This window comes from Phyllopteryx taeniolatus, chromosome 3 (assembly GCF_024500385.1).
Source record: "Phyllopteryx taeniolatus isolate TA_2022b chromosome 3, UOR_Ptae_1.2, whole genome shotgun sequence".
Taxonomy (NCBI): domain Eukaryota; kingdom Metazoa; phylum Chordata; class Actinopteri; order Syngnathiformes; family Syngnathidae; genus Phyllopteryx; species Phyllopteryx taeniolatus.
In genome coordinates this window covers 2275488-2299455 of record NC_084504.1, presented here as the reverse complement: position 1 = coordinate 2299455, position 23968 = coordinate 2275488, and the positions used below count along the sequence as shown (strand labels likewise).

Sequence of the window (23968 nt, the reverse complement as noted above, 5' to 3'; positions counted from 1 at the left end):
CGGGATCCTAGAGACAGAGGTCAAGTTAACATAGCGCAAATCAGTGAGCTTAACGTTAGTCTACTTTACTAACATAAAGTTAGCGCTGCGGAGTGTCTCTTTTAATTATGAGTAACATACAATGTGTGGCTTTTTTTTTTCTTAAACAGTGACAAGGACAGTATCACACACCCATAACGGTACATCAGTGTGCTTTTTGCTCAGTGTAGTCACTGTGTGACATATGGCCAATCCGATGATCTGTAAGTGGCAAACGTTTGAGTCGACCAGGTGAGAAACATCACAAATGTGGCCAGAGAGGAATAAGAGTAAAGTGGATCGTCATCATGGACCCAAACAGAGGAAGGTTTTGGTGAAGGGAGATGAAGGAAATATTTTTCTCTCTGAAGGTTTCTTCATTTTAGTTTGAACAAATTGCACACTTCCAAGACTTAGAAATACATAAATTAAATTTGTCTTATTCTTAGTCAGCTGGTCTAAGCTCATAAATGCACAGCCATGAACCTAATGTATTAAGTCACAAAATGCTCAAGGGAAGATGCACAAAGGCTGTTAATGCCTTAAAAAAAGCCTTACCTTGTATACACAATGTGAATTCAAGAAATAAAAACTGTTAGTTATATAAAAAGGAACCAATTAGGCGTACATTATTAAGTGAAAGGTCTCATTTTCTCTTGTATTCAAACTTGCTGTTTAACCAAGCAAAAATATAGTTTATCCAAATAATCGATTGTTTGATAAAATTTTCAGTAGGATACTCGAGTAATAAAATGTTTGTTAGCTGCAGCCCTACGATCAACTCCCCAATTATCATATTTTTATTTCATAAAATCCTTGCTTCGGGTCCCAGTGCGATTAGTAGGGTTGGGCTTCGAGATTCGAGACTAAGATTCCGGTTCTCTCTGAATCGTTCGAATTAAAAAATTTCGGTTACCGTGTTTTAATGCCTACAGTGCGCCGACCCCGAAGAAGAATGTGGCGAAAACCAAAACGAAGAATTGGCGAAAAACAAAAGGAAGAATCGGCAAAAACCAAAACGAAGAATCGGCGAAAACCAACGAAGAATGTGCATGACGACGGCTTGTGCCCAACAGCTGTGGCAAACAAAAAGTGTGTCTTAACTATGTTAAAATAAATGACCAGTCACCTCAGTGCAACACTTGTATTAAGATTATATTGTGCAAAGAAGGCTTTCATGATGTCTAGTCTGACGCACGTCCTCCCACTCTGAGCCTCAGCCTACACCGCGCGGATCTTCAGTGAAGTCAATTGGGTGAGTGAAACAATAAAATAGGTCTATGTCAACATTGAGCCAACTAAAACGGTTAAGTTAAACGGTGGGTTGCACTCTTGCTCTGATGGTTTTTAGCATTTATTTTAGTCTTCAAAACAACATAAGAGCCGCTGACAGACACAAAATTAAAATATAATTTTTTTTACCATACTGGAAAGAAAGTAGAAACGGTCGCATTACATGGTCATGTCATGGTGCTAGCCAATCAGAAGAACAGTAGGGCGGGTTATCATTTCATAAATGCAATGGACATTAGGCTTTTTTCCAGACTCGATCACTTTTCATTGTTGTGGTAACACCCGACGTGCCGCTCACGACGCCGCGAGCCGCTGGGTGAACGGCTTTGGCTCCGCAGTTGCAAACAACTGGGACATTTTAGAGAAAGTTAACTATTTATTACATTCGCTGGCCTGCGAACTAACTAGCTAGTGTGCTATGGAGCTAAACAGCTCGCTCGATTGTTGCGACATTGTTTAAAACAGAGGTCACTAACTTGCAGTCCGCTTCTGGACCCAGAACCAGTCCCAAACAGACCCACAAGACATACGGGTTGCTTCTATTTTAAGCGTCGCAACATATTTAAGGCTTTACAGTAGTGATGAACTGTATCGACCAATCACGTACTATACAAGTTCCACTACCCTTCCAGCCAATCAAATCTGCATCGCAGGCAGTAATTACTGAAATCACATACTGCGCACAGACTAGAGAGAGAGAGAGCGAGAGAGAGAGAGAGAGAGTGTAAGTTGAGTTAAAGATGGAAAAAGATCCGATGATGACAGACAAAGGGAGAGAGAATTTGGAACAAATGGCGCTTAAAATGGAACAGGCAGTCATTTTTGTGTGTAAGTTCCCAGCGGGAGCTCTTATTAAAAGTGCATATAATACACCATTATGAAGCAAAACAAAGGTTTTGAACAAACGTAATCTCTAAAATGGTTCAGTTCAGATTTGTAAAATTAAATTATGTACAATTGCTTGAGACTTCACTGCTGTGTCAAGATGCCAAACAGAAAAGGGTCAACTCGAACTTTCTTTTTCTTAAGTTCATTACTTTATTTGAACATGTATAACGTTCTCGTTTTATTTACTTGCTCTTAATGTGAAATGCAGCCCTACTTTTATTTAGTAAATGAGAGAACATTAAACAATTGTGCTCATATGTGTGATTATCAGGGCAGAATTTATAAGATGTGTACAATTATTTATTATGCTTTAATATCATTTATATTAGTGGCATAAAAAACATCAACAATGCTATCGTTTATCACAAAAGTTTTATAGTCTAAAAATATTGCTATCATGGCAGGCCTAAACACGATATGTTGAGAGAGCGCAAGAGGAGTGGATAACACAAAAATAAAAACAATATAAAAGATTAAAGAGTAACAACTGTAATAAAAATCTGCATTACAGCGGGACTGTGATTACTGTATCTGTATTCCGTGATGCTAAGTTGCAGGGACTCATTGTTTCAGGCTGGGACTCATTGTTTCCATGACATGTGCATCCCAGGACTCACATTGTCCCAAGTGCAAAATGATCTATGGGTCCTGAAGTCGAGCCTTGTGGGACACCTTTTTCAACAATTAAATAATCTGAAAGACAACCTTGAAAGAAAAACACACTGACGTCTATTATGGAGATAAGCATTGAACCAAAGCAGAGCATGACGATTTAGACCAATGCCAAATAATTTGTTCACCATTTTGTATTGTCGGTAACACAGGTTGGTTGGAATATGTCTTGTTGCCTGTAGAATCACTAACTGTAAACAACAGTTCAAATGGTTATGATGGGGATTTAACAAAAGCAGCATTTATTGTCTTGAATAAGAGCTTGAATTTTAAGCTGATGTCTAATAGCTACATGCTTGGTTATATGCTTGGATCAGAGAATGTTAGCTTATTTTCGAAGCAGAACATGGACTAATCCCTTATTTCATTTATTTGTGATGCCCTCCAGCTGACGCCACAGAGAAAGACCTGTCAGACCTGATTTCAGAGATGGAAATGATGAAGATCATTGGGAAACACAAGAATATCATAAATCTGCTGGGAGCCTGCACACAGGATGGTAAGACTCTCTCTCACATGCAGTAGTTACTTTGCTGTTCTGGCATTGAAATGTATCTGGAGTAAAAGTTGGCATGTACGGTAGCCATTGATGGCGTAGTTTTTAATCACCCCTGCCAAAAAGTAAAAGTTATCTTCATTTTCCTGACTATCACTGGAGAGAATGTACACATTATACGTGTACTACTATGCTGTAGTGTATATATATATATATATATATATAATTTTTGTATTCCAAGCATCATTATGCCCATTTTTCTATAGGTCCTTTGCATGTGATTGTGGAGTATGCGTCCAAGGGCAATTTGAGGGAGTTCTTGCATGCACGGCGCCCTCCAGGCATGGAATACTGTTACAATCCAGACCAAGTCCCCGTTGAGAACATGTCCATCAAAGACCTGGTGTCCTGTGCCTATCAAGTGGCCCGAGGCATGGAGTACCTAGCTTCCAAAAAGGTAGCACAACTAGACCAGACTATAAAAACAGCATTTCATTAAACCTCTTCATAAATGTTTGTTTTACAATAATCCCCCCCCTCTATACAGTGCATCCACAGAGATCTTGCTGCTCGCAATGTTTTGGTAACTGGGGACAATGTAATGAAAATAGCTGATTTTGGCCTGGCAAGAGACATACACCACATTGATTACTACAAGAAGACCACCAATGTAAGTAGTTTTATCTTTTTGGAGAAATACTGCCATGAATGAATTTGATGTGCATGAATAACTGTAAAGCACATACTTTTCTCCACAGGGCCGTTTACCAGTCAAATGGATGGCTCCTGAAGCACTATTTGACCGAATATACACACACCAAAGTGATGTGTGAGTATCATATTATTGCCTTTTTTTTTTTTTTTTTTTTTTAATTCTTTCCTGATGGAATGTGGCTAAAACTCTGGAATCTATTTGTTGCTTGTCTACAGCTGGTCATTTGGCGTTCTGCTTTGGGAAATCTTTACCCTGGGAGGCTCTCCTTACCCCGGCGTCCCTGTGGAAGAACTGTTTAAGCTGCTGAAGGAAGGTCACCGCATGGACAAACCTTCCACATGCACTCATGAGCTGTAAGGAAATTATGACCTCATCTGGTTTTTTCCCCAGAAATGTCAGCAACAAATTAAAAAAAAAAACAGTAGACCATTTGCTACCTTCTCGGGTCGCCTGAAGTTTATGTATCGATCTCTGTTAGTCTGGTAGTTGTAGTTAGCTCGCAACGTAACTTAATCAGTTTGTACAAAACTGTTTGGGATAAACGGCATTCATTGATCATTACATTTTAGGTTCAAGGTGCACATTTGAGAAATGTATTAATACTCTGCGCTTCGAGACACTACAAAACAGCCCACCCCTGAATCAAAATGGCACTGTACATCCACCAATCTTAGGTCGTCCTCCATGAAAGAGGAAGTTGTCTTCTACCTAGCAAACAGATGAACAAACAACTTTTTTTTTTTTTTTTTTGTCAAATTTTGTTGTGCTCTAGTGTGAGTGAGGTGTTCATGAATTTCTATCCACTGCGTTGAAAGTCCTTATTGCTTCGGAAACATGATTTATTGTTTTTCTTTGCAAAACTCGTCACGTCACGGTTTTATTTGGATCACATATAAATGTTGTACTTCAGATGTAAACATAGATTCAAAGTCATTCAAAAGCTACTTAACAGTTTCCCTTTGAGCCGATGATTTTACTGGAATCTGGCATTAACACTCCAAGATCTAAAAATGGACGGTTTGGGGTAAATCTCACAAATTTGACGTCATGCAGGTACATGATGATGAGAGACTGCTGGCATGCTGTGCCCTCCCAGAGGCCCACATTCAAGCAGCTTGTAGAGGACCTGGACCGCTGTTTGGCCATGACGTCCAACCAGGTCAGGTCCTTTCCTCATCACAAAGCAGCGGCCATGTGTGTTCTGGAAAGAACAGTGTGTTCATTCATTTTGTCTTTCCTGCATCCAGGAGTATTTAGAGCTGTCTGTGCCCTTGGATCAATATTCCTCCAACTACCCTGACACTCGCAGCTCCACTTGCTCTTCGGGGGAGGACTCTGTCTTCTCCCATGATGCCGGTGCTGAGGAGCCTTGCCTTCCAAAGCTCCCTCCCCATTCTAACGGGGCAGCCATCAAGAAACGCTGATACCTCATCTCCATGGAGACATACGTTGACATTTCCTCTGCTCCCTGCCTCCTGGGGTTGTGGACTCTTCCCCTACATTCCCAGAGATGAAGCTAAGGACCACTGCTGCATGGTGAGATAGGAGCTTGGAGACACGCCAGAGAATTGGAAGGACTGCAGACTGCAGCCATTTCCCGGTTCTAGGTGGAATTATGTTTACGGGACACTTTCTGTTATCAGGAGTGGAAGTTTGCATTGGTGTCAGCAATGGGTCTCCCATTCCCATGCAGCACAGGAGACTCAAGAACTGACTCGGATCATGTCAGACCTTTTTTATTCATTTAGTTCATCGGGACAGCATTTTGCTTTACAGACCAAATCCAGAGCAAATACTACCAAGGAACATGCAGGACCATGGTACACTACGCCATTCACTATATCTTCTTGTAAATACGACTAGAAAAATATAAATATGAATATATATATATATATACGTATATATATGAATATATATATATATATATATATATATATATATATATATATTTACACTATACTCTTATTTTTATCACCATAATAGATTTTTCTTTTGTAAAAGGATGTTTGTTTGATCCATTCTTGAGTATAATCTGTAGGGGTGATATCACATGACAGTCTTTATTTTCCAACTTTGATTGCCCTCATTTAATATCATAACCATCCCTAGAAAATATACAGTATAGGATGTTTTCCTTTATTTTATTTTTTTTTTTTTACATGCGTTTTCATAGTACATCATGCATATCAGTGTAACTCGATATTTGAGGGTACCGTCTTGCACCATGACAAATATATAAGTATGAACGTGTGTGTGAGTGAAAATGTAATTTTACACATCTCTTCCAGTGACAGCAAACGCATGGTTACATCTTCTAAAAACTGCCCTAATTAGCTTCAGTCAATGCCATGCACTTCCACTGTGCATGCATGTCATGTGATAAACCTTCTATTGTACATGCTTTAGCAGGAGTTAATCTGCTGCCAAATAACTTCTGATGAAGGGTTGCGGGACACAGCTATCCTCATAAATGGATAACATTAAATAAAATGCTTTAAAACCAAACAAAAATGACCCGAGGTTTTCCAGATTGGTCTGAAGTCCTTGAATGAGTCTCCAAGTATTAAGTATTTCATGTACATACAGTATTTTGGTTGCCAATTCAATATCCCAGCCATTTTACCGAGGTTGCTGGGGGCTGATTAGACATGATAATGTCCTACTGACATCAGAAGATGTGTTGGTGATCGCGGGCTGCCACGGCCCGCAGTAAACGTATGATTTATGGCCGTATGAATGGCTTGGCAGGTGCTAGTGCTACACCTTCCATCAACTGCGCCAACCTTCATGCCTGTATCTGATTCTGGCTTCCTGCCACTGACTGATGCATCACCTGGCTTGCAATCTTCGTGTAGCCAGTTAAATCTATCCACACCGTGTGGGGAGCAGTTGACCTTTTTTAAAAGCCAGCTCTTAAGAGTTTGGGTCAGTGTAGATGGTCCTTGTTGTATGTTTTAGCAGATGAGGCTGGGATGAAGTGGCACTGGGATCTTTAACTCGTTTATGCTTTAAAATCAACTCTACATGTCATAGTACATGGGCACTACCAGTGGACACGAGGAGTCAGACAAACGTGTGATGACTTCATTGTTTTTGGGGGTGAAATTTTTTCCATGCCTGGAAACGGGCACCAATAAAAGTGCCCTGTGCGTTTTGTGGTTGAGGTGGTTCTAAAGAGCTCCATATAAGAATAGGAACAACAGAAGAAATCTTGCTTTATGAGCTGCTAATGGGGCGCAGGTGCTATTAGGTGAAGGGTGTTATCACTTCGCACAGATGGCACAGGAAGAATTTGGATCGTCAGATATCATCCAGCACAGCAACAGTTAAACTGTCAAGTTAGTTGACCACCATAATCCATGTCTGTGTACTTTGTTTACTTCTTTCTTTAGAAAACAAAGTGGAAGGTGTTGCTGAATCTTTACTGTTATCAGTAATGACCATTGGAGATGGTGACAGTCACCAATTCTGCTTCCTGAGTCAGTTTTGGCCCTGTGACACACTGATTTGTTAGTGCAGTATTCCAATACCATTCACTGATAGGCATATGAGCACCAGTGTTTGATGTTTCACTTAAGGACTAAAACATTTTTATAGAGGCGACATCTTAACCTGTGATTTACCCAAATTAGCAGACATCTTAAACTTTATAAAAGTGTTTTACAACATATATCCTAAAATGGTCATCACGAAGTTTTTGGGGTTTTTTTTCAAATCATGAATTGGCATGTTTCCATTGATCTATGCCAGATTTGGATCAATTTCTGAGAAATCTCTTGCCTTAAATAGTGATGAAAGAGCCACGCTTTTGACGCTCGGTCAGAAATCACTCTGCAACCCCGCTCCCATCGGAGGAGCTTTTTGATGTCACCACTTCAACGCTCCAGAATCGAACATTTTTCTGTCTGATGATGCGACATTCGGCGTCACATCAAAACACGGTGACGCCCCCTCAGCGCGCACACAATGAATGGGAAAGTCGAGGCCGTCGGACGCTTTGCCAAGTGCAGTGTGAAAAGGCCTGAAAAGAGCATGCTCAGCTGCTGGAGACGAGCTGGCGACCTGATGGCCACTCGAGTCTCCACTGGTTGCAGAGACATCTCTGTTCGATTTCTCGGCGATGTCTCCGCCAGTGAGATAGGCCCTCCAGACTCCTCTATTGTGTGAATGGCTTGCAGCCATAGACCTTCTTTCAGATAGTAGTAGGGCTATTCATCAAACAACGTTGTGATGGAAACCAGTTTATGGAAACACAATGTATTTGAAGCAAAAGGTTCAACTTTAGTAGCTAGTAGTAGAAATAAAATAAGCTTTTCCTTTCTGTTTTGAACAGCCAGAGACCGGTTTGTCGCGCTCGCCTGGCCGCCTCAGAGTGCGCCTCAGTCGGCCACCTGCTGGAATTGGCCTGGAAAGGGACCGCTGCATCCCCGCTGGCCTGTGACCGCCTCCGAGTGCGGCTTGCGGTCGGCCGTGAGCATGCAACGTTACACGAAATGTTACTGGTTTGATGTATTTTTTTTTAGAATGTACAGTGAATTAAAAATATGAGAGGCGATCAACTTACTTGACGACTCGTGAGAACGGTGGCATGACGTTCGCGGTGGTTTTCCAAGCTCAGCCATGCGGCAGTCCACATAGGACACACATCACTGCAATACAGTAAACCCTCGTTTATCGCGTGCGTAACATTCCAGAAAAGCCCCGCAGTAAATTACGTCTGCAAAGTAGCATCCAATTATTTATTGTATTAATATAGCAAATTTTCACCTTCGTTTGTAGAGCAATGTGCAAACTTGCGCATACTGATGTCACTTTGCCAGCTGCAGGACCTTTGTAACTGTTAAGCATGTTGTTTACGAAAATGTTCGTGGTGTTGGTGTGGAGACAAAATATGGAGGACCCAAGTGCACGGAGGCAAGGCAGGAGTCTCAAAAAGGTATTTAATTGCATTATCAAAGAAGGCAAACAAGGATCATGGAAGCAAACACTAAATTAACATATAACGTGCATTAAATCTCCCTCCAATCAGCATAAGAGCAATGTGCCTAATGTGCCAGGGATTTTGAATCAACAGTTTGTCAAAATTCAGAGGTAAGAACAACAAATATACTGTAAATGCACTGAAATTGCCATAACGAGCTGCGGCGTCCGGGCCGATCGTCAACAGGCTGGACCGGGGTAGTTGGAGTGCTGCCCCCGAGAGAATGCCACCCTGGGTGGCTGCCCATATCAGAAACCGCCCCTGCCTTGCAGGTAGAATGCCCATTTAATAATTATAATTCCAGTGGTCATGATTATTAATATTTGTATCATAGAACACATGGTTTACATGTTGATGAGGTTAAAGATAAATGTATCAAATTTTGAAAGAATTAAAGGAAAGGCTTCGTAGTAAGTAAACAGACACTAATTAGGTGAAAGAATAGCTGCACACAGTATCAGTGTAGTATTCCTAGGTCCCCTGTTTGATAGGTAGATTACCCAAGCATGTAAGTCCCCTCTTTGCAATTTCATCAAAAATGATTCAAAAGCACTTTTGAAGTCATAATATGGCAAAAGGCCCTTGGAGCACTTTCTATTTCTATTCTATTTTTATTTAGAGAAAGAGAGAAGTCCTGATTAAGCAGCAGTGGTGATGTCAACCCTCTCCTCACAAATGAAACCATTATTCACGAGATAGAGGGCCAATCGTTTAGCAAAGAGGATGGAGAGTAGGCTGACCGCGGCATACGGCTGGAGCTCATGAATATCATCCTTATCCATGTGCAAGGTGAAATATATGCTGTACATGTCTCTTTCCTTGGCCATTTCACAAATTGGGTGTGTACATAACCAGTGTAATGGCAGGACTAGTTGATTTAAATGCCTACCTTTATGGTTCCCGTAGACTTGTTAGCCTCAGTCATTTACAAACAATAATTTGAAGAAACAAAAACACACATTCATGAACCTTATGAACAGTAGGGCATGATTAGTCCTAAATTTTGCTTCTGTGGTTTTGGGTGTAGTTTGCGATTGGGAAGATTGGGTCCTGCGACAATCATCGTCTTTGTGACCATTCAGGGGCACTGTAATTTTTGCGTGCATTCTGCAACGGGCAAAGTGTGCCTAAACTAGTCTGTACGTTGTAGTTTGTTTTTTAGCATCAAGCATCACTGCTCATTTTTTAGAAGGAAGACCAGACTACGAGTAAATATTTGTTCTCGATTTGAAATTTCTCCGTTGACCTCTTGAAGCAGGGATGACAGCACAACAGCGGGTTTCTTTGTTTGTGCCGTTTTGGTCAGATGTTGATGGCTCTGTCTCCACTGACAGCCTGTTGTTTGTGGGATAGCTGCCTGTGTGACAAGGCCTCAATGCCCTGCTGCCACTGTAGAACTGACATAACAGAGTTGGCGAGCTTGGGGTGCAATCTGCCAATCATTTTTGGCTACGAGATATCAACATTCCTTCTTTTTAGCACATCAACAACAAAAATAAAAGCTCAAATTGTTTTGTAACAACACTTCAGGCATCATGCACGCCTGAACATTAAGTCCAAATATGCAATCTACGAAGATTCAATAACGTGCAATAGCAACGAATACAGTTGATTCAATAACATGTAGTAGTGGTGTAGAAATGAACGTTGTTTGTTTGTTCATTGTCACATGTAGTGGTGTGACATGCATTTGGTACCTGAGCCTTTTAAGTCTCTTAATCAACCTCTAAAGACCATCACAATTATTTCACAATTATTTAAATCATTAATACTATACAAGAATGTAATATAAAGGCATGTGACCTTGCTATGTATGGCTCAGCTCAGAATCAATATTTATTCAATAACATGACAAAACCAAAATATTTCAATGAAATACATCATGTTCCCTGGAAATGCAGATTATTAAATGAATTGTCTGCAGATAACGAGAGGTGGATTTTGCTCGCTGGGCTTTGTTTAGGCCTGGTACACAGAAGAATTTTTCACATTTTTTTTTTCTGTGACAGGCCTCACACATAAAGATGAAACAAAAAAAATCTGAGATTTTACACACTTGGTCCTGTTGTGTGTGGTGTGCTCTGAGAATTTCATCACAGAATACCATACACAAAGATTCTAGAGTATTCCACCACCGTTCCCGAAATCTCGTGTGATCTCACAAAACCAAAGAAGAAACACTTCCGGATATGCGCCGATCTTTGTCGAGTGTTCCTGAAGGTTGCTGGAGCCTGGAGCCTTGTAAAATGGCGATGTCTCCCCAAAATGACTTGCTTTGGAAAGTACTTCTTGCCATACTGGGAACCCACTTTTATATAAAAAAAAAAATAAAATAAAATAAAAAAAAAAAAGACATTGGGTAAGACGTTTGTTTTTATTTATGTTTTTGTCCTTTTTCTGAGCCAGGGTGCATCTTGATTGCCTACATTGTGTTCCACGTCACAATTGACGGCATCAGGACTCGGGTAGACGTTGACTTTCACCACACAAGACGGGTTTTGGTCGCAAGTATTGAACACTAAATTGTTGGCCCGACCAGTTTAGGACCCTAAAATCGGGATAAATACACTCTTAACACACCTCAGACCCAAGAATAATCTGACAGGATAATCTTATCAAACAATCTTAAAAAGTCCCCGCAAAAGTCCCCAAGATTGTGCATACTTAGCGACTTAAGCATAATTGACCTCCCGAATAAATATTCATAATCATTACTTGTCGTGTTAGCTACCGCAAAGAAAACAATTCTATTCAACTGGAAAAACAAACAAGCTATTGACAACAATCAGTGACTAAATCTCATCATAGAATATATTGCGTTAGAAAAAATATCAGCAGAACGAAAAAATCAATTGCATTTTGCGGCGGCGGGTCATTAGAGTCTTTTATAATTTACATAATTAATGCCACCACACTTCAGTTGAACAGCCGGGTTCACGACCCTGGACCTGCATGCTTCTTCTCCTGTTCTTGTCCTGTTCTATCTTGTCCTGTCCTTCCCTCACAGGGTGTAGCACTACAGCCCCATGCAACACTCATATTTAAAGTTTCATTGGTGTAGATAATGAAATTATTTACTTCACTCATCCTGTTTACAATTAGTGCTTTGTCTTTCTTTCTTTCTCCCTTCTCGAAACTTTGTTCTATTCGAGTGATCAAGTCTGATTCTCAATAAACCTCAATTATAATACCACAGCGGAACCTTAAAAATTCCACTGTGACACAATACAATTGTTTCAGCATAAAAGGGATACAGATTTTTTATTCTGCTTGACCTAACAGCTAAACAGGACAAAAAAAATACACGTTTCTCTCTCAGGCTAACACAGACACGCTGCTTTTAGCTCCTGTTATTGAGACTATTGCAATGCCCTGCTCTCTGGTCTTCCAAAAAGACTCTAATCTACAACTACACTTGACATTATATTGCCATTTATTGACAGTTATTGACATTTAGAAGAATTTCCATATTTTGATATGATAGTCAGACGTGTGGACTCGAGTCACATGACTTGGAGTCGAGTCAGACTCGAGTCACATGACTTGGAGTCGAGTCAGACTCGAGTCATGAATTTGGTGACTTTACACTCGACTTGACAATATGTTAAAAGACTTAGACTTAGACAATCCGACTTAGACTTCAACAGCAAAGACTCGTGACTTCACTTGGACTTGAACTTGAGCTTGAAAAGACTTGCTACTTTGACCAAAGCACTGAGAAACAAACACTTCATAGCTTTCTCTTTTTTTAGCTATATGTGCAACTCACTGTTTTACTACAGGAAAATATGATAAGTGACACCATAATGGTGAAGGCCTTTATGAAGGCAAATTAAGAAATTCAATTAAGGCAAATTCATCTCCAAGAAATGGTCTTCTATTATTTTGTTTCCACTTGTTAAACAGCACAATAGGCTCACCAGGCAGAGATTACAAAAACAGTAACAAGGCTGCAGTCGATATAAAAAGTCTACACACCCCTGTTCAAATGCCAGGTTTTTGTGATGTAAAAGAATTCAGACCAAAACAGATCATTTTCAAACTTTTTCCACCATTCATGTGACCTAGAATTTGTACATCTCAAATGATTTATTTTTGGATCTTTTTGAGAGGGGGGGGGTGAAAATAAACAATTATTCTTGTTTGTGACTGACTTGGACTTGACTTGCTGCCTTCCTGGTCACGTCATCATTGCAAAAGAGATGTTCCGTCTCAACTGGTCTTTTACCTGGATAAACAAAGGTTAAATGAAATAAATAAAAAATAATAATTTAGCACTTTGTTTTTTAGACACTTATAGACACTCCACAAATTCATGCATTATTCATTCACTCCTCAGTCACACTTGGTGGTGGTAAGCTATTCGTGTATCCACAGCGGCCCTGGGGCAGTCTGACAGAAGCGTGGCTGCACCGACGGCCCCTCCGACCACCTCCAAACATCCAACCACATTCATTCGCAGGCAATGCGGGTTAAGTGTCTTGCCCAGGGACGCAACGATGACCCTCCGACTCTCCAGTTACAGGGCGTACGCTTACCCTCAGCGCCACGCCACCTACAATATAATAAATCTGGTTGCACAAAGGTACACTCCTACGGGCTGAATTATGTGCTTGAGGAACTGAATTCGAATCATTTATATTTGAATTTCTATACTTGAATAATTGCATTAAAAACATCATTTGAATTTGTATTGTTTAATTTGAAACTGCATTTAAAACTTAATGTGAATAGTATAATTTGAAATTGACTATTAGTTTGGAACTGAAGTCCAATAAACTTGAAAACGAATGTAAAATTATTTTATCTGCAATAATAATTCTAATTATATATTTTCACAGTCAGTTTGATCATTTCAGATTCAGTTCGAAAAAATAAATTTCAAATTAGCTGTGACAGACATCAGGAGACTGTAAGGAATAGCAATCGATCAGCGATACACAGATGTCCTCTTCGGCCATTTAGCGCCTTCATTTTGAGCAATTGAAATACAGATTTTCTGACGAGTTACAGTATTATAACCTTTATACCACCTTTCCTTACTTAACCCTTGTAGAATGCATCATATGGTCAGAAAGAGATAAAAAGATGCTTCCTTTCAAACATGAGAAAGTAAAGTGTAATGTACAACCCCAATTAAGTTGGAACGTTGTGTTAAAATAAATAAAAACAGAATACAATGATTTGCAAATCATGTTCAACCTATATTTAATGGAATACACTACAAAGACAAGATATTTTATGTTCAAACTGATCGTGATTGTTTTTAGCAAATAATCATTAACTTGGAATTTTATGGCTGCAGCACGTTCCAAAAAAGCTGGGACAGGTGGCAAAAAAGACTGAGAAAGTTGAGGAATACTCATCAAACACCTTCCACAGGTGAACAGGCTAATTGGGAAGACGTGGGTGCCATGATTGGGTATAAAAGACTCTACCATGCAAAGCAAAAGCCATTTATCAACAACACCCAGAAACGCCGCCGGCTTCTCTGGGCCCGAGCTCATCGAAGATGGACCGATGCAAAGTGGAAAAGTGTTCTGTGGTCCGACGAGTCCACATTTGAAATTGTTTTTGGAAATTGTGGACGTCGTGTCCTCCGGGCGAAAGAGGAAAAAAACCATCCGGACTGTTATGGCCGCAAAGTTCAAAAGCCAGCATCTGTGATGGTATGGGGCTGTGTTAGTGCCAATGGCATGGGTAACTTACACATCTGTGAAGCCACCATTAATGCTGAAAGGTACATACAGGTTTTGGAGAAACATATGCTGCCATCCAAGCAACATCTTTATCATGGACGCCCCTGCTTATTTCAGAAAGATAATGCCAAACCACATTCTGCACGTGTTACAACAGCGTGGCTTCGTAGTAAAAGAGTGCAGGTACTAGACTGGCCTGCCTGCAGTCCAGACCTGTCTCCCATTGAAAATGTGTGGCGCATTATTTAGCCTAAAATACGACAACGGAGACCCCGGACTGTTGAACAGTTGAAGCTGTACATCAAGCAAGAATGGGAAAGAATTCTAACTTCTGCGGCCAGCAACTGTGAGGCCAGCAAGTTTTCGTCAGACGGTCCTAATGTTGTTGTGCTGGACCTCCGGCAGTAATTCTAACCGTTGTTGGGATGGCAAGAGGCCGTGGGGTGGTGAATCACATTCAGTTCGCCGCTGCCACGCATTGTAACGTACGTAGGGGCAGGATGACAGAGACACTGTAGCACAAATAACACAAAACACATTGTATTCTATTCTATTCTATTCTATTCTATTTATTCTTTTCATTTGGGGCATTATCTTATCTCTTCATCTTCAAACAGAGGACTAAGGGGAAGGGCTAAGGGGCAGAAATGAGATTGGCCCTAAGCCTCTGAGGCTAGTGGACTATCTCATGCTCTCCGGACTAAGCTAAACGTGCTTCTAAAAATAAAATATAAATATAAAATATATTTTTAAAATCATTTCATGGAGTAAGTTTGGTAATAAACAATTACTCAAAGAAAGTGTCCATGTTGGAAATTAGCTCCATGAAACAGTTGAGTAGAGCACCACTGTTTCACATACCAGACTAGACATTTGTCACAACCAGCACGCGATCCCCCAATGTGGAGCCCGAACCCATCCATCCATCCATTTTCAACACCGTTTATCCTGGTTAGGTGAGATTAAGAGTCTGATGCTCCACCAACTGAGCTAACCAGGCAGGTTATATATAAAGTCATGGGGTTTTTGGTTATTGTTTTTAGAATAACTCGACGGATCAAGTCGCGTCCAAGTTGGGAGTAGGTTCTACCAAACGTATTCTGGAATATGCATAGAAATATTTTTTAAGAAATGAATGAAATGTAAAAAAAAAAACGAAAATAAAAAACTAAACAAGCAAAACTAAATATGACAGTGGTTGGGACAGACGTCTGGGGGTGAAAAGAGGAAGGAGGTAGGGGATGAGTATACCGTAAAACCATGCGAATCAAAAAGAAGAAAAGTTCACGCCAAATGGCTGACGGGACGTCAAGAATTGAGTTGACCAGAAAAATGCTGTTATGTTTTATTGGGATTGCCACATGTACGCCAAAGGCAACAACAAAACAAACAATTTTGTGGTGGGAACAAGTCATTTTAATTAAGGCTGAGGCAGTAAAGGACCACCAGAGTTCCTGAAGCCATCAAGAGAGCGTAAGAATTAAATCTGCCAAGACAGGTCGTGTCGAAAAGAACCTTGCTGGGAAAAGCCTCGCCTGATTAAAGACATCTGAGTTGGAGAAGATGCAGCTACCATTCCAAAATGCCCACGCCATCGGAAAAAACGGCAGGCCTTTGCATGAATGTGTGGAAAAGTGAATTAATGTTACTGTGAATAGCCTAGTCTAAAGCCAGAATTTCCATTAGCTAAAAAAAAATTTCTGGTGAAAATAAGAGCTTATGAGTGACACTGAATTCATTTGATAATTTTATTAGAATTGTTGTCATGAAAAAAAAATATATATATATACACAGAAAGTACAACCATTTAAATTTACATTAATATGTTTTAACATTTAACATAAGATTTAACATGTTTGTGTGGAGGTGCCTTGTTTTTAGATTGAGGTGTGTATTTTGGGGTGGAGTCCTCATGGGAAAATGATGAGAAACCTTGTGGATCAATCTTTTTCTGAAAGGGTTGCCACAGTTATGTAAAATTAGTTCTCGATTGCAGAGGTCAATATCTTTGATTCACACACACACAGTTCACAACAGGATGCTTGATATGTAGAACGTTTAATGTAAAACTACAGGTAAATTGGGGACAACTGAAAAGGGAGTTTTTAATACACCACATACATCCACAAATCCTTTTTGGGAGCTGGTTGGTCTGGGTAGGGGTGACGGGTGCAGGTCATAATTGCCCCATGTCCGTCTCGCCTCACCCCCACCAGTCTCCCAACCACACATGATCAAAGTACAGGGTCTAACTATCGCTCTGCTGTGGTTCACCACCCTATTCCCCTTGACTATTCTGTCCCTCTGTCTGTCCCCTAAAACTATTTTCTCCCTGGCTGCATTTTCAATAAACAACAGAATAACAAAACAAAACTAACAAAACAAAAAAATCAAAAAAATAAATGGGAGTATTTCAAACTCCCCTCTTACACAAAGGCATACAGATCCACCATTGTGCATGGCCATGCAGCTGAACAGGACTGGTTAAAAAAACCAAAAAATGTTGTCAATCAGTGAGGATTTGTGAATGGAACCTGTTGCGCTTGGCACGGTGATGCCACGATAAAGAATTGGACTGAGAAATTAAATGACTTGTGTGGTCCTTTGTCCCGAGTAAAGTTACCACAACAAGCATGAGAAAAAAGAAGACTTTCCAATCTGGACTTAAACACATTGATTCTTAGGGCTGACTTGACTTCAGTTGGCAACTAACTCCATTTGTGTGCAGCATAACAGCTAAATGCTGCTTCACCATGTTTGCTCTGGACTCTGTGCTCCACTATCTGATCTGAGTCTGTAGATCTCAGAGCCCAACTGGGTATATATTCCAGTACTTCTATAATGTATTCATGTAGTGATTTATAAACCGGCGGCACGGTGGGTGACTGCTTGGCACATCTGCCTCAGACTTCTGAGGACCGGGGCCTGTGTGGAGTTTGCATGTTCTTCCGTGCCTGCGTGCGTTTTCTCCAGGTACTCCGGTTTCCTCCCACATCCCAAAAATATGCGTGGTAGGTTCATTGAAGACTCTAAATTGCCCATAGGTGTGAATGTGAGTACGAATGGTTGTTTGTTAATATGTGCCCTGCGATTGGCTGGTGACCATTTCAGAGTGTACGCCGCCTCTCGCCTGAAGATAGCTGGGATAGGCTCCAGCACACCAGTGAGGTTAAGCGGTACTGAAAATGGATGGATTTATAAACCAGTAGCAGAACTTTAAAGTCTAATCTATAGCTGACTGGGATCAAGGGTAGAGACTTTAGAATTGGAGTAAAATGTTCTGATGTCTTTTTTCTGGGCAGAACCCGAGCTGCAGCTGTTTAATGCTCTTTTCCGGGAGTCCAGTAAAAAGACCATTATAATAGTGCAGTCTACTTGTGATACAGGCAGGATTTAGCTTCTCCTGGTCTGCTTGACACATGCAAGACTTCACCCTGGATATGTTCTTCAGTTGGTAGAAGGCTCTTTTATTGATTGATTTGATATGACTGCTAAAAGTCAGATCGGAATCTATCAGCACACCAAGGTTAAGGACTTGGTCTTTAGTTTTTCAAGAGTGACACCAAGTATTTACTAACAGCAGTCCTATTTTGGATTTTGGTAACTGGTTTGAATCCCGGCTATGACTGTCCGCATGTCAAAGTGTCCTTGGACAAGACACTGAACCCTAATTCGCTCCCAGTGAGCCTGGCAGTGCCTTGCATGGCAGCAGTCGTCCATTGGTGTATGAATGTGTGTGTGAGTGGGTGAATGTGAGGCTTTGTAAAGTGCGTTGGGCACTGTGATGGTGTAGATAAAGCGCTATATAAGTGCAGCAGTCCATTTACCATTTAGAATGGTACATCAAATTAAAATTGTAAAGTCATATCAAATTAAATTTCAAATGGGTCACTAGTTAAATAGGCTTGGTTGATTAGTTTATTTATTTGGTTTAGTCAGATCCCGTTTGAGAAAACTACAATTAAATATATTGTATTGTCGAAGAAGTTGATGCTGAAATCCCCAGCATGCCCAGCGGGTTTGTGTAAATACTTGATTTGATTGTTTTTATTGTTGATGTTTGATGTTGATTATTTCCGAGTAGTAGTAGTAGACATTATGTGTGTTCATCGACCCCGTTTATTATTGCTCATGCACTGTTGTTTTACGTTTTCAAGGACTATGAGTTTCTTCTTGTGATTAATGACTTGCCTCGTTGTTGCTCACTTGTGCAGTCTAGTGGGTAATACATGTTATTGCCCTTTGAAGTAAAGAATATCATCATCAAAGCCACAGTGCCTCTTGGTCACCTGCACAATACATACCATAGCTCGTATAAAACTCAACCTGCCAAAATGGCTAGTGGAAGAGGCAATGTTACTAGTCGTAGCCACTGCTGTAATCCACTGGCATTTGGCTAGTTGGCTGGCGTTAACGTAAAGCCCTGATTATAGTGTATTTGAAGTGTGCACATGTTCTGAAATAAGGTTGTGGCTTGATCATATCCTTTTTAGTGTAATTACATAGTACGGATCAGAGCTGCCTGCTCATACATGCCGTATTATAAAAAAGCCTGGCTCCTGTGAAGAAGCTTAAAGCTGCGAGGACTTTGTCTCATAGTCAAGCAAATCTGGTGTTGTTTTTCAATAATATTTTTATGGTGTCTGGTGACACAGGTGTGGTCACTTTAATGAGATGGGTTTGTTTCTTTGTCAGTGGAGAGGGCTTAGTCCGTGGTAGCGGATTCCCCCTTTGCAAGGTTTGTGTTGACTTCCTAACAAAAAAAAAACAAAAACAAAAAAAACGATGCCTCCAGGTATATATACGCTTCTTTCTCACCAGATCAACTTTCATCACCACAAGCCTGAGACACAGACACCTCCTCCAGGCTCCGACATATAATCTGGGCCTGATGAAACAGGATCAATGGGCCTTTCTACACAGTGCCTACAGGCAGCAGAATACCTGCATGCGCATTCCTCCGACACATCCTTGTGCAAGGGGCATATCACCTGTCTTTTATAGCAGCTTGGCTTGAGGGTGGGGGCAAGGGAGGGGTGGAATACAGTTCCTCCTTTACATCCCAATGCTGAAAAGAAACATGCCCTTTCATTCAGGGAAGTTATCCTTACCTGGAATCTTACAATGTCTTTGTGATGTAATATATTTAATCTGCAGAGATAATGGAAATTAGTCATTGGAACAGATGAATACACACTGAATATAAAGACGCCAATGATAGTGACGTTCACTATCAGTAGTCCAGCTTGGCTTGCTCATTTTAGCCCCTTCCAAGCTTGAAGCCCATGTGTAGCTGATGACCTGATAAGTGAGGGAATGAAAAGCAGCAGACTCAATGTGCACAACCCTTTAACCATATCACTCGCACCAAAGCGATATGTCTTTGTGCTATTTTTAATTGAACTGAGCCAGAGATGAGATTGGAGGGCATATCATCCAGTGAGTGAGCTACCATGAATGAGCAACGCCAGTAACAAGGGCTAGTAGGCGTGTAGACTATGTGAATGGCATCCTACAGTGACAGCTTGTACATCACCTTTGTTTTGTAGGGCCCCCTCAACAGGTTGACCAAGACTTAAATCTTCCATTGTGAATTCTATGTACAGAGTTCCAATCAGTGATGGCTGGTGGAGTTTTCGCCGTTGCCTATACATTCATACACACATCATCCATCCCGGTGAGGACATGCTACAACTAACCAATAGAACAAGATGAGAGAGGACAGAAAAGGGGAGGACAGGACAGGATGTGGGAAATGAGCAAGGCAGTGCTACTGGTGAGTAGTGTGGAGGGATGCTTTTTATAGTGTCTAAACACCTGTAAGAACCTGTGAGTCATAATATAACCTGCGTTATTATTAGTGGTCCCAGCACAAGCAATTAAAGCCTATAGCGTGGCTATGGAACCAATTAAGTGAATGAACACCATACAACATACATGTTACTTAACTGGTGTATGGAGTTGCTGTGCTGGCACATTGAGGAATGCTGGCCCCCAGGCCCCCTCCACCCGCAAGCTGGAGCCAAGCCAGTGACCACATCCAGTGGGGGATCCAGCCAGGGGGACGCCACCCACTCGCCAGGACCCAGGGCGGTCCCCAAGCCCAACCGAAGTGCCCAAAGGGAGGGGCAAGGGTGCCGGAACACCACCCCCCCATGCCCAATCCTCCACCTACCCCCCATCCAGCACCCCCTACCACCGCCACAGCCCCCAGGAGAGTGGGGGGCTCCAGCCACCAACAGGGCCCAACGCAGGAGCCAGCTGCCACCTGAAAGAGGTCACATCCCACCAAAAGCGAGCCCAAGTTTAACAAAGCTAAACTCAACCACGAACTCCCTAAATACAAGCAGCACATCGACTGTCCTACCAGGGAAAATAATACTTTAGACCACTGCTACACTACGGTAAAAAACGCATACCGTGCTATACCTCGTGCAGCCCTGGGCTCGTCTGATCACTGCTTAATTCACTTAATACCGATGTACAGGCAAGAACTTAAATGCGCGAAGCCTACAGTGAAAACAGTGAAAAAGTGGACCAATGAAGCCAAGATGGAACTTCAAAGCTGTTTAGACTCCACAGACTGGAGTGTCTTTGAAAATTCAGCTGGCAGCCTGGATGAATATACGGACACTGTTACATCCTATATCAGTTTCTGTGAAGAGGTTTGTGTACCAACAAAATCATTTCGCACATTCAACAACAACAAGCGGTGGTTCACTGCTAAACTTAAGCAGCTTCGCCAAGCTAAGGAGGACGCATATCAGAGCGGAGACAGGGCCCTGTATAATCGAGCTAGAAACCAGCTGACTAAAGAAATTAACATTGCAAAGAGGAACTATTCAGCAAAGTTGGAAAAACAGTTTAGCGCAAACGACTCTAAATCAGTCTGGCATGCATTCCAATCGCTGACTAATTACAAGCGACGATCCCCCCAAGCTGAGAACAATAGCACACTAGCCAACGACTTGAATACCTTCTACTGCAGATTTGAAAAGGACAGTTTCACACCACACACCCGCGACCACAATCACACCTCTGACTTCTGCGTTAACCATCCATGAACAGGATGTGAGACGCATCTTCAAACAACAAAAGATTAACAAAGCGGCAGGCCTGGACCATGTGTCCCCATCCTGCCTCAAAGTCTGCGCAGACCAGCTCGCGCCAGTCTTCACTCAGATCTTCAATAGATCTCTGGAACTGTGCGAAGTTCTATCCTGTTTCAAACGCTCCACCATCATTCCAGTCCCCAAGAAACATGCAATCTCAGGTCTGAACGACTACAGGCCTGTCCCTTTGACATCTGTGGTCATGAAGTCCTTTAAACGTCTCGTGCTGGACCACCTCAAGAGTGTCACAGGTCCCCTGCTGGAACCCCTGCAGTTTGCCTACCAAGCGAACAGGTCTGCGGATGATGCAGTCAACATGGGACTGCACTTCATCCTAGAACACCTCAACAGTGCAGGGACCTACGCGAGGATCCTGTTCGTGGACTTCAGCTCATCGTTCAACACCATCATTCCTGAACTCCTTTCATCCAAGCTTCTCCAGCTCAGCGTCTCACCTGCCATCTGCCAGTGGATTTACAGCTTTCTGACGGGCAGGACGCAGCAGGTCAGGCTGGGGGAGGCCACCTCATCCACACGCAGCATCAGCACTGGGGCGCCCCAAGGTTGTGTCCTCTCTCTGCTGCTCTTCTCTCTCTACACGAACGACTGCACCTCAGCGAACCCGACTGTCAAACTCCTGAAGTTTGCAGATGACACCGTCATCGGCCTCATCAAGGACGGTGACGAGTTTACATATCAACAGGAAGCGGAGCGGCTGGAGCTGTGGTGTGGCCGACACAACCTGGAGCTGAACACGCTCAAGACTGTAGAGATGATCGTGGACTTCAGGAGGCATCCTTCGCCACAGCTGCCCCTCACGTTGTCCAGCTGCCTTGTGTCAACCGTCGAGACCTTCAAGTTCCTGGGAATTACAGTCTCTCAGGACCTGAAGTGGGCGACCAACATCAACTCCGTCCTCAAAAAGGCCCAGCAGAGGATGTACTTCCTGCGGCTTCTGAGAAAGCACGGCCTGCCACTAGAGCTGCTGAGACAGTTCTACACAGCGGTCATCGAATCAGTCCTGTGTTCTTCCATCACAGTCTGGTTTGGTGCTGCTACAAAAAAGGACAAACTCCGACTGCAACGGACAATCAAAACTGCTGAAAGGATTGTCGGTACCCCCCTACCCACCATTGAGGACTTGCACGCTGCCAGAACTAAGACAAGGGCGTGGAAAATCCTCTCGGACCCTCCGCACCCCGGTCACCAGCTCTTCCAGCTCCTTCCCTCAGGTAGGCGCTACCGATCAATGCAAACTAGAACTAGTAGACATTCCAACAGCTTCTTCCCTCTTGCGATCAACTTCTTAAACACCTAACCTATAATTCCATTACAACAAGCTGGCAATTTTTTGACTTGAGTTCGTTGTCACATTTCTGTGGGGCCAATTATGTATTACTCGTGCACTCACTGTAGTTGTCTCTCCATGCTGCACTATTTGCATATACTGGCCACTCATGCCAGAGTAGCATCTGCACCATTTGCACACTGATTGAGGAGTATCTGTAACATTTGCACAAACAACATTGTCCCAGATTATCGCACTACTCGTCACTTTAAACCGCATACACTCCTTGAAGTCTCGGCGCCCTTTGCACAATGGTCATTGCACCGGACTATTGCAATATTAGTCATTCGAACTGCTCTAGGTGTTAGAGGACTCTGCATCTTTTTGCACAATTGTTTTTTGTCAATGTCTTTATGTCTCCAAAGTGTTCTGTAAATTGACTGTCTGTTGTACTAGAGCAGCTCCAACTACCGGACACAAATTCCTTGTGTGTTTTGGACATACTTGGCAAATAAAGAGGATTCTGATTCTGAAGTTAAGCGCCCGTCACTGCTCGCGACGGGCGAGAACGCCAGGAGAGGGGAGAGGAAAGGGGGACCCCCATGTCACCGCAGCCCGACAACCGAAGGAGGGAGGGGGTGCAGGCCCCAGGAGTAACGCCAAGAGAAATATGAATCCGTACCACCCACCCTTTTACTATGGTTAGCAGGTCCCAGACTGGCAATCATTATCCCTGTGTACTGTGATCATGTGTGGTTAAAATTTGGGAGACTGGTGGGCGTGAGGCAAGACACTCACGGGCCAAT

General features: G+C 42.1%; 1 protein-coding gene across 2 annotated transcripts in view; it reads left to right on the top strand.

Moving 5' to 3' along the window:
- fgfr1a (fibroblast growth factor receptor 1a) overlaps positions 1–6596 on the top strand; it is a 38784-nt gene extending 32188 nt beyond the window's left edge. For both annotated transcript variants that reach the window (XM_061766403.1, XM_061766404.1), the window contains exons 12-18: positions 3260–3370; positions 3634–3824; positions 3915–4037; positions 4126–4196; positions 4298–4435; positions 5136–5241; positions 5330–6596. In XM_061766403.1, the coding sequence (XP_061622387.1) occupies positions 3260–3370; positions 3634–3824; positions 3915–4037; positions 4126–4196; positions 4298–4435; positions 5136–5241; positions 5330–5506 (917 nt within the window). In that variant the 3' untranslated portion in view covers positions 5507–6596. The remainder of the gene's footprint in view (positions 1–3259; positions 3371–3633; positions 3825–3914; positions 4038–4125; positions 4197–4297; positions 4436–5135; positions 5242–5329) is intronic.
- Positions 6597–23968: the final 17372 nt, after the last annotated feature.